Source organism: Dipodomys ordii, unplaced genomic scaffold (genome assembly GCF_000151885.1).
Source record: "Dipodomys ordii isolate 6190 unplaced genomic scaffold, Dord_2.0 Scaffold59, whole genome shotgun sequence".
Taxonomy (NCBI): domain Eukaryota; kingdom Metazoa; phylum Chordata; class Mammalia; order Rodentia; family Heteromyidae; genus Dipodomys; species Dipodomys ordii.
Genome location: NW_012267275.1, coordinates 3,032,281 through 3,044,190, shown reverse-complemented (window position 1 = coordinate 3,044,190; position 11,910 = coordinate 3,032,281). Strand labels below are relative to the sequence as shown.

Here is an 11,910-nt window from a genome sequence, read left to right as displayed (position 1 = left end):
ACTAGATGGGGAATAACTCACTTATGACTGGGCATCTGCTGTGTGCTTTCCTTACCTTAAGAATCTGCCTTGGCTGAAAACAAAATGATGATTTTGATGCAATCAAGATGCAAAAATAATGATATGAGAGATAGAAAATCCTTGGATGTATCAGTGAAAGGAGTGGAAGAATGAAGCTGTGAGTCAGCACTCTATTTTTACTTTGTACATATTAAAACTTTCCCAGGACAAAGTCAGCTATAATAAATGTGGATGTTTTTTCTCCTATTTAACTTTTTTAAACCTATTTTGGAAAAAAAAATCCATCTTTGTTGGTAGGTTTCTAAAATATTCCTAGCATACACATTTTTCATAGCCATCTATTTTTATCAGGAAGAACTTTTAATTACTTTGAAGTCTCCAGTGGCATAAAAATCAGAGTCACACTTAAAGGGTTCCTTAGAAAGAGTCACATAAATATTCCCATTGTCCACTGTCACTGTGTGAATCCTTTGCTTTATCCCTTTGGAGCACCATTTGGGTTTTGATGATGGATCTTTAGGGTTTATAGATTGGTATAATCCTTCTCCTGTTGCCAAAGTAATTTTGTATTTATGCCAGGGGCAAACTATACATGGTCGTCCATCGAAATCCTAGGAAGGAAAAATAACTGATTTAGCAATCTTGAAATTTTAAATATTCATGATAAATCTTAGACTTAGTATGTAACTAAGGAACAGGTCAGTGGTGTGGGTGGCATTCACCTATAATCCCCCAATTGGAAGATTATACAAATATAATCTCAGCAGTGCTGAAGCAGAAAGATCATGAATTCAAGGCCAAGAAAGACCCAGTCTCAAAAAAGAAAAGAAAAGAAAAAGCCTCCTTTAATTTCTTCCTCCCATTTACACATGATTCATTATAAAACAGAACTTAAAATTTGAGGACAGCCATATATATCCCTTATGCAGTTCGCTAAAATCCAGTGAGTTGGAGCTCTATCAGAATATGACTTGCTCAGGCAAATATACCTTTCCACTGCTACCTTGCTGTTATCTATGTTAATGTCACTTCCTTGACAGAAATGGGGCAAGGCCTTCTAAAGGAATTCTCAATAGTTGCTGGGAGAACTGTAAGTTCCACATATAAATTCAAGAAGAGTTCAAAGTCATGAGTACAGAATTTGAATCCACCTTAAGAAAGTACTGCTCAAATGGTAAGGAGCCTTGAATTTTCTAGCTCACGTTTCAATGCAGGTCTGTTGTTTAAATTGAGTAAGCTGGGGTGGAGCACAGCAATTTGCAAGTCTAAGAAGTCCACACCACTGCTATGCATTCTCTGAGCAGCAGTGTGCCTACACTGAACTGACGTGTGCTCCCATTGTTGTCAGCACTCATATTTGCATGATTTAAACATGGGAGCCAGTAGTGGAACCGGGTATATATCAAGTGCAGAGAAAACCAAGTTTAGGCTTGTACTTCACACCAGTTAGAGATAAGAGAGAAAAAAGAAATTAGGCAGCTAGTGTAGGAATATAAGAAAAAAGAGAGCAATTTCCTTATTCTTCCTCAGTTAATAATTTAAAGTGTAGTTTGTTTACACATTTAAAAAATACGTATTAAATTATTACATACTAACAATAAAAATTCAAATTATATTGTAAAGTAAAAGCCAAGTATTATTTTCAATTAAAAAATTAGATCTTGGATTGATAACCATGCCTTTTCAACAACAATATTAGATTTAGAAGCCAGACACAGTGGCTCATACTTGGACCACATAGTGGCCTCTGTGAAGCAAAGATCAAGGTTTAAAGACCACCTAGGTAAAAATTCCCACAACTCCGTCATCTTAATAAGTCATCCCGGCTGTGAGAGAAGCAGAATGAGAAGGACTAAGGTGTAAGCCATCCCAGACATAACATCATGAGACCCTAACTAAAGCTATAAACATTATGGCCAAAGTGGCCTATCAAACACAAAGCACTGAGTTCAAACCCAACCAAAAGTAGATCTATCAGAACTACTGTTATATTACATACTTGCTTTTTTATACCAACAAACAAATACTTAAATTTGTTTTTTATAGAATTAGATTTTAAAAGTACCCAAGTGGCACTGTGCACCACTTGGGCCATGCCCAGTCCTTTTTATATCAGCATTTTTCAGCGTGTTGTGCCAGGCTGACCTCAGACGTATACCTTCTACCTAGCTTGAGATCAAAGACATGTATCCCTATGCCTGATGTGAAGATAAGGCCTTGCTAACTTTTTGCCTTGAGATAAAATACATTGTTAACATCTTTCCATAACAACACAGAATAAATCTACTTGTTTACTTTCATGGTTGCCTAGTATTGTACAGCATGACTGTATTATAGCATATTTAACCAGCTTCCAAATGTTAAAACATTTGGATTCCCTTCAGCTTTTTTAATTACAAAAAATAATGCTGTGTTAGACTTTTCCTTTATATAGACCAGCATTTGTGTAATTATATCTATAGAGGGTAGATATCCCCCAGTGTAACACCTAGGTCAAAAGGCATGAACAATTCTCATATTTATCTGTGAAATGGTTTTCTTTATATTGTAGAGTTGTGAATAATACAATATTAACCATGATGGTAATGCCCTAAGCTGTAACATAACCCAAATACAAATTATCTCTGAATTAAAAAAATAAATAACATAATAAGAATATAAATAGGAAGCATATGAGTTTGCTGAGAATAAATTTCATTGTTTACTTGTACGTACCTCTATTTCTCCCAAATGTAAAGGTCCTCCTGAATCTGTAAAGGAATTGAATATGGCATCTATTCACTAAAAGCAAAAGCAAAACCAAACAAAAACCAATCCTCACACCCAGAATTTCCATTGTGTTGTGATAAACGCAAGCTGTACAAATGAGAAGTAAAGTCTCACGGTAGCAGCGGATATCCATTGCATGATATTCTCCTTTGTGGTAGAAAATGACTACTTCTCTATCATGGACAACAGCTGTTATTCTTTCAGATCTTTTAATGTCATCTTCTCTGCCAACACAGACAGAAGAGTATTTCTCCTCTTCAGAATCTTGCTCAGAGCTTTCAAGGTCCATGCTAGTTGTAAAACAAAAACTAAAAAGTAAAAACAAAAACAAAGAAAAATATTTCAAGCCATCTTCACTAGTTTAGCTACTATACCTTAACTTATAGAGATACACGAATAGTCTTCTTGACTGATATTTTTCCTAGAGTTATATAAAATAAAATGTAATACTAGGTTATAATTAGTCATTACTTTATATTAGCAACTCTTCTTGCCTGCCAAAACTAGGAACAATTCCTTACTCTTTAAGGTGAGACAGATTAATGTCAATGTTTATGATTAAGCTTAAGGCATGGAGCCTAAAACTGTACTACCCCTTTATTCTCTATTCAGTACTAAGTATCTGATTATTCTCTGCATTGCCTTCAGCCTTCTGTTCACCATGTCTTAGTTGGCTTGGATCCCTCGCTAGAGTTGTTCATTTGATTTTATCTAGAACACATAATCAAATCACCCCTTCCTACCTCTCTCCTCTTTGGTGGTACCAGGGCTTGAACTCAGGGTCTCACACTTGGTAGACAGGCAGTGTACTATTTCATCCACTCTACAAGCCCATTTTGCACTCATTATTTTGAGATAAGGTCATGCTTTCTATGCCTGGGTCTCTGTCCCTGGCACACCATTGGTCCCAGCTTTCCTTATAGCTGTGATGATAGACATTGGACTGTACCACTAAGTATTTTTTCCCCTTCAAACAGTGCTCCTCCAGATCTCTGCTTCCCAGGTTGCTAGGATTACAGGCTTGAGCCACTGTACCTGACTCATCCAGCCAATACTTATGGGCATAACCATATAACTATTCTATCAAGAAAGAATAGGTATGAATGAACTCCTTTCCTTTGCTCACCACAAATAGAAATGGTTACTCTTTTGCCTTTTTTGGAGCACTTAAATAGATGCCTTTCTCCTCAACACATCGAATAGCATTTTCAGGTATTTTTTTTCTTTAGCTTATTTGAAAGTGAAAGCTTATTTTCAGAATATAAAAGTCACAGCCTATTACCTCCATGTGAGAAATAAATGTCAAGATCCACCAGTTGTTAAGCTTTCAGTCACCTTTGCAACTGTTGTAAATGGAACTCACTCCACAGTGCAGAGGCTGGGAGACGGTCAACCAATGAGTTAAATCACTATATCATAGTAAGTGATACCTGAAGAAAACCTAGGCTTCTTAAGTAACTCTGACAGTCCTATGATTTTGTTGTTCTGTAAAGAGCTGGGTCATCCTGACCTTTCTCTCTTTGTAAATTCATTCAGTCCCTATACGTCCATTCTCTTAGAATCAAACACTGATCAGTAAGGATGCTTAGAATAGAACTATTTCAATGCTTTTCCATATAATTCTGAACTTTGTATCTTGTTTTACTCTTTAATATCCTTTTGGTCAAATGTAGAAATTAAAAGGCAAAGAGGGGAATTTCTCAGTATTGATCCAGTTCTTAATTCATATCCAGTCCTTAAATCAAAATAATGATTTAATATACACTACTGTGGCATAACATTTAGCAACCATCCTTCCAAATGCAAAGTTAGGTATACTACCAATCTTTAAAATGGCATATGTGTGTGTTTTCAACCCTTGACTTACTCTTTTTGTTATCTCTGCCGATTGTGGTACTTGAACTCAAGGTCTGAGTGATGTCTCTGACCCTCTCTGTGCCCAAGGCTAGTGTTCTACCACTTGAGCCACAGCACCACTTCTAATTTTTGAGTGATTAAGTGAGGATAAGAGTCTCATGGGGACTTTTCTGCCTAGGCTGGCTTCTAGCCATAATCCTCAGATCCTCCTGAGTAGCTAAGATTACAGATGTGAGCAACCAGCACCTAGGTCTTTTTGTTATCTTAAGACCTTGGGAAGTATTTATCTCAAACATAAGCCTTCCAAAGCAAAAGCTAACAGCCATTTTAAAAGCTGGCAAGTCTAGGTTTTATTCAGTATTTCCCTTTTCAGTTTAATTTGAACAATTTCATCATGTTATGGACTTATATTACCAGAATAGGAATCTACAGAAAGCCCCAAACTTAAGAGAGATCCAACTCTGCTTTATGCAAGATAGGGAAATGTATAATGACAAGGAAGTATGCGTATGCCCATTGTGGAGAATCAGCTGCTGTTGAAACTAAGACATTTTCTGTGAAATGCTCATACTATATGAAGTCGTTTAAATAAGGATACAGGTGGACCCATTGCAACAATGAGAAGTACAAGTCGTTATGTATAGAACGAACTTTACAACTTTGGTGGGGGGGGCGAGGAGGATTGGGTGGGGGGTGGAGGGAGGATGGGAAGGGATGGGAAGGGGAAACAAAGGAGGAGGCTACATGCTTGATAAGAAATGTACTCATTATCTTGCCGTGGAATTGTAACCCCTCTGTACAGTATTTTCCAATTAAAAAATTTTTTTGAAATGAAATAGTTATAATTGCTTATAATGAACATATTTATCAAAGTTATAAATGACATGTCTACTTCAAATAAATATTCCAATTTTGAGAAGATAGTCCTTTATAATCCAAAAGTAGTCATACTGTCATAGTTCATAGGAAATTACATGATGCACCTTTCCTTGGCCAATAGAAACCAGTATTTTAATTCCACTTAAGACTTAGGTTAACATTTTACATATAAACACAAATATCCAGCTTATTACTGCAAAGTCATTTCCCTGTGAATGAAGGGAAATTTGTTCATGGCAGTATCAAGAGGCTTCAGTCCTTCTGCAAGGAAATTTCCTCATGAATTTTCTAAATATTTATTTAATCCTATATGACTGAAAACTTCTTAATGTTAGGAGGGAAAGAGCAAGGCTCTTTTGAAAGGCAAGAATCTAAAACAAATTATTGCCTAAAAATAAAAATTGGTGTTCATCATGGCAGGAAACAATAGAAAAAAATTATAGGCCACAATTTCAAAAGGGTAGTTACTCTGAGCTGATTGGAAGACAAGTATGACATGTCTTCATAAGCCTGGGCTCCAAAACTGGAGGTCAGGGGTCAGGGGTGGGAGAGAGAAAAGGACACACAAGCATGCACACTGTTAGCGAGTGGAGGAGGTTTCAGTCAATGTATAAGGGAAAACATGACACAAATGAAGTTCAGGAAGTTATAAGGATTTGTACTCTGGAGTTTGCAGGGTTAATCCCTGCTCTAATTAACCTATTTGGACTGAGACTGTAACTCATTGGTACAGCATGTATTTATCTTGTACCAGTGTCCTAGGTTCAATACCCAGGACTAAATTTAAAATAACACATGCTGTTTTAAAAATTATTCACAATAAACCTATAATAAGAAAAGGTAAAGATTTTCTGAGTTAGCTACGGCTGTCAGAAAGCTGGAATACTTATCCCTCTAAATAGTCATTTGGTTTTGACAGGTACCCAAAGTACACAAATAGCTACATGGTTATTATTTACTTCTATAGATGGATGTGCATCCTTTATCAGATTTTATAACCAAATATACAACAATCTGTAAAAATGCTTATATATGAAGAGACATGTGACTAGAATTAAAGGAAGATGGTTGGAGTTGGGTTATGGGTTATGGGAGTTGGGTTAAAGGTTGCAACACATAACCCACAAAGGATTAAATCTATATTAAAGAACAGTAAGAAGGTGTCATAAAACTGTACAAAAATGCCCACAAAACCAGAGCAAACATTTTGCAGACAAAATGTAATAGCCACTACATAAATACAAAGCAAAACCACAAATAACATACTACTTTCCATCTACCAGATTAGCAAAAAGTTATAACAAGAAGGTAGAGCAACTGCTAGTAATGACATATATCAATGCTACTACTACAGTTTGGCATTACCAAACATGGTTCATGACCCAATAATCCCTCTTCTGGAATATACAGAGTTACACAAGGAAACATGTACAAGGATGATTGTAACAATGAAGTCATGAAACACCTCAAAATCCAACAGTAGTAAGATACACAATTTGATGTTTATCCAATGGAATGCTATACACACACACACACACACACACACACAATGGAATGCTATACACACACACACACACACACACACACACATGTGAATATGTATGCTGTCAAGAATTTTTGAAACATAAGTTAGATTTTTTAAAAAATATAACAAGCCCACCATGTTGGTTTATGTTTGTAATCCCCGCTGAGAACCTCTCATCCCAGCTGTGTGTGGAACATAAACAGGACTGCAGGCCAGGCTAGTTTGGGCAAAAACTGGAGATGCTATTCTAAAAATAACTAAAGCAAGGAGATATGGGGGTTTGGCTCAATGGGAGAGTGCTTAAGTACAAGGCTCTGAGTTCAATCCCCAATACCACTACCACCAAAAAAAAAACAAGACTACAAATGAAAACATCTAAAGATGATTCAGAGTATGCTAATGTTTTTTATCTAGTGCAAAAATAGGCAAAACAAAACAATGTATTTTTCATAAATACATATTTACAGGGCATATTTATAAAGAATAAATATCTTAGCTATCTCAAAATAGTTCTTATATTTAAAATGATTCATCACTATGTAAGATGTATCCTATATTTTTCCTCCTGAACTTTAAAAGGTGGTTGAGGTTTACAATTTAATATGCCCACTACTCCTTATCATATCCTGCTTTATGTTCAGGTGACCAAATTCCAAGACAAAAAGAGGATGAAGTTGCATTTTGCATCCTCAGAGAATGAGCCTGCATATGAATTATGAAAGAATTATTTGAGAGTTTGTACTGCTTGTATCAAAACTTAGCAGTAGTGAAGAAACTAGATAGTTGTTCTTCTTTCCACAAATCTATTCACAAAATGTATTCACAAAATGTAGGAGATATAGCTTAACTCCAAAAGTTAATTAAGGTCTCTTGACAAACCAACTAAATGAAAACCAAACACAGTCCTTTCTCAAATTTCATTCTCTTTTAGCAGTCTTCACAAAGTTGGCTTCCAAGAAAAACTGCAGTGAACTTTGAAAGGACTGATAAGAAATGAACAGAAAAGCCTGGGGCTAAATGATAAAGCTTTCAGAGAATTATGATGACAGCCTTGTATTGTGCTTAGAAACACAATATCTCATCCTTCATTCCTGTATGCATCATAAATGCTACCATTCATGATATCTGAAGACTATTTATAATTAACCTGTATTATTCTTAATACTGTAAATACTGTGAATGTCACCGTCCTTTCAGACAACAATGAGTTCATGTGCTCACCTTAATTACTGTTACTTTGATGAGCTACTCAAATACTCTTACACAGTTCCTCTGTTTTAAATTATGTTTGAATCTTTACAAATTTTTGTTTTCTTTATATTGACATATTATATGTATTTACATGTTTTGAAATATACTATACAATAAATTTAGCTAATTAACAAATACATTACCTCATGCATTTATCATTTTGTAGTGAGAATACTTTGTATCCACTCTTAGCTTAAAGAATACAATATATTATTAACTCCAGTCTTCCATGTTGTACACTAGAACCAAAATAGCAGAATCTGAATAAGAGAAGTAGAAATTAGGCCACTTACCAAGTTTGGAAGCTAATAAAAACTTTCTTTTGAAAAATTTAGCTATTCTAATCCACAACTGTTCTCAAAAAAAATCCTATAATTAGATTTCTAAAGGTGCTAACGGTATATAAAATGATTAATGAGCTAAATGGGTCCTTCGTCACTATTAGATAGATGCCTTGACAACACAGATACTATTTTAGATACTCAATTTTCCATAAGACGTTGGAATTAACAGAGACATGAGATTAAGAGTACTTACTTGTTACTATTCCTCTTGAGCAATGATTAAGGTGCTTGCTTGGTTCACAAACTATCTGAATGCTTATCTCCAGAGTGACACTCTTGCTGTTAGGTTCAGCCAATAGAAATGCTTCAGTAGTTTTTGTAACTCTTTGGATGACAGCATAAGCAAAAGATAAAACTAGCTGTGACAGGAAGGAATAAACCAAAGAAAACAGGAAAGAAAGAAAAAGTACTGGAAATAGTACAATAAAAAACCTCTTGCTTTCATTTCTTGGATTTCATGTGATAAGCATCATTTTATATGGTCATATATGCACATAGCTATTGAGCCCTTGCTATCCTCTCCTAAGGATATCCTCCTTTGTTCTCACTGTGTGAATGTATAGACTGCTGTTTAATTAATCACGTCCAAGTGTAACTGTCTTTTACTATTCATTGGGTTTACTTTATAGGCACATTCTAATGATTACAAATGAGGGATGCGCAGAAACAGTAAGACAAAGGGCGAACCAATTCAGAAATGAACCCCCTAGACACTACATTGGAAATGAATTATACAACTTGGAGGTGGGGGGAGGGTTAGGAGTGGAAAAACTGGGAGACAATGAGGGAATGGGTGACACTTCAAAAGGAAATGTACTCATTACCTGATTTATGTAACTGTTAGTCCTCTGTACATCACCTTTACAATAAAACTTTTAAAAATTAAAAAAAATACAATCCATGAAAAAAAACCAACTAGCTGTATATCAGTGACTACTTCTTGGGCATTTTGCATGTGTTAGTTTATTCTCATTAAAATTTGAAAATTATAGAGCTAATAATACATGGGTAGCTATAACTTTCATTTAGGTAACACCTATGGAATTATCTTAAAACACCCAGGTGATCTGCAAGTAAACCATCTTGAAGTACAAACCTTTTAGCAAAGCGAAAATGTAGTATCTTTATACTGATGGGACATCCAGGTATAAGAAAAGATAGCTGTGAATTTAAATTTAGGCATGCTAATGCACCAAGAGTTGTGTACCCAAATGTTTGAAATTGAGTACTCGCCTGGTTAGTCATGTGGTCTTTCTGGAAAAGACCACCAGGCTCTGATTTGGAGGTGTGGGATCACAGGTGAGTTCCACCTGGGTTGGAGGCAAACTGCGTTATTGTGCTTAGTTGCATAAGAAGGGCCAGTTGCAGGAGGGAGGGTGGAGGAGGGCCCTCTGCACATCCAGGAGGTTAGGGCCGGGCCTGAGCTCAGGCTGTCAGTCCCCCCTAGGTCTTGCGAGCAGATAGTGTCTCTTGACCTCAAGCTGCATTTAGCCCTTGAGAGACGACGGTCTGCACTTGTTCTTGTTCGGCCAGGCGTGGCGACCCGGGCGCAGTGCCCACTGGGATTGCCGGGGCTGCACAATCCCGGAGCAATTGTTCTGTTTTACTGGGTCTGAATGTCAGGACAGCAGGTAGAAAAAAGCCCTGCCCGGCTCCCCTGGGGCTGCAGCCCAATTCTCGAGTTAAACCGATCAGCGAGGCTCTCTGGTCCTCGGATGGGATAATCTCCCGAAGTTCACGGGGCCGGACAGCAGAGATCACCTAGGCCTTGGGAGGCCCAGGCCTTCAGCTGGGGCGGAAGCCGCTCCTGTAAGCCCCGCCCCGAGGCTAGGGCCACGCCCCCTGGTTCATAGCCCCGCCCCGAGCCCCGCCCCACATCTCTCAGTCCCACTGCGCCGACTGGAACTTACAGAGCTGAAGCCCTCGGGGTGAGTGCGCGTGGCCTGGTACAGCTTCTGCGATTTGCGACTGCCCGAGCTGAAGAGCTGCAGCAGCAGCCGCAGCACCTCCTCTGGGCGGGGCAACCCAGTCACGTGACCCTAGAGTCCTCGCTCCCCCCCCACCCCCTCCTGGGGCCGCCCCGGTGGTGTGTGTGGCTGGCTGGAGACCCCACCTGACGGTGACTTCCAGCCACTGCACTCTGCCAGCATCTCCATAGCGTATCTCAAACGTCTGTATGGCAAATGTGAGTGGTGGCTTTTCTTCCTGCTAGGTGATTATTGATCTCCCGATATATACATTTTAAATGTGCTCGGTCATCTCACGTTTTATCTCATGTGCAGGCGTTCATCACCACGCGTGCAATCCGCGTTGGTGACAGTGAAAGAGTAAGAATAGCTGGAGGGTTCATCAACTCAAGGGAATGGTTGAATTAAGGTACAGGGTGGAGATAGGAATAACTTTGTAGCCATATATTGTGTGCTCAAAAGGACCAATTCAATGATGAATATCTTTAAAAAATCACAACACTTATTACCATGTGCAGACACTGTTCTTAGTGTAAATACTTTATTTCTAGACATAAAAACATTCACATATGTATGTAAATATTTTCATAAAACTAAAGAAACTTAACAGTGGTGATTTGGGGACAGATGGAGTGTTTTTACTTTCATATTTCTAAGTTTTCCCCACATTACTATATGGAAGTATTTAAGGGAAAAAAAAACCCACCACAACAAAAAGTCCTCACATATGTGTTTAGAGATGTGTCTGGGATTCTTTAAGCTTTTCTTGAAGCTAGTATGATGTAGTCCCAGCTACTTTGGAAGCTGAGGTAGGACCCTTTTTAAAACAAAGAAAAGAAACAAGAGGAGGAGGACGAGGAAGAGAGGAAGGAAGGAAAGGAAAGGAAAAAAGTATGTCTCAGTATTCTAATGTAGTGGTTCTTAATCTTGGATAAGCCTTAGAATCACTTGGAAGTTTTTAAAAGTTATGTCTGGGGTTGAGAATGTGGCTTAGTGGTAGAGTACTTAACATGCATGAAGCCCTGGGTTCAATTCTTCAGTACCACATAAAACAGAAAAAGCCAAAAGTAGCGCTGTGGCTCAAGTGGTAGAGTGCTAGCTTTGAGCAAAAGGAGCTCAGGGACAGTGAACAGGCCCTGAGTTCAAGCCCCTGGACTGGCAAAAACAACAACAAAAAAGTTATGTCTGTTCTTCAAAACAATGGGAGCCTGGGTTCATTATGTTTTAATTACCAAGAGAGTTCACTGTGAATGTAGATGGAACACATCAACCTGTGTTTAATATGGTGACATAGTGA

General features: G+C 37.8%; 1 protein-coding gene across 7 annotated transcripts; it reads right to left on the bottom strand.

The window, feature by feature from the left end:
* Window positions 1–342: 342 nt before the first annotated feature.
* On the bottom strand, window positions 343–10,620 carry Rfesd (Rieske (Fe-S) domain containing). Of its 7 annotated transcripts, none has more exons than XM_013022009.1 (6): window positions 10,557–10,620; window positions 8,840–8,970; window positions 8,446–8,562; window positions 2,905–3,098; window positions 2,737–2,771; window positions 343–632 (listed from the first exon to the last, which is right to left on the bottom strand). In XM_013022009.1, exons 3-6 carry the CDS (start codon window positions 8,448–8,450, stop codon window positions 369–371), a joined length of 498 nt encoding a protein of 165 aa, XP_012877463.1. In that variant the 5' UTR covers window positions 8,451–8,562; window positions 8,840–8,970; window positions 10,557–10,620; the 3' UTR covers window positions 343–368. The 7 variants fall into 7 exon arrangements, with proteins under 7 accessions (XP_012877463.1, XP_012877461.1, XP_012877464.1 ...); XM_013022007.1 differs by having other exon boundaries at window positions 8,840–9,005; window positions 10,557–10,613; XM_013022010.1 differs by lacking the exon at window positions 10,557–10,620 and adding an exon at window positions 9,471–9,488.
* Between the last annotated feature and the right edge of the window lie 1,290 nt (window positions 10,621–11,910).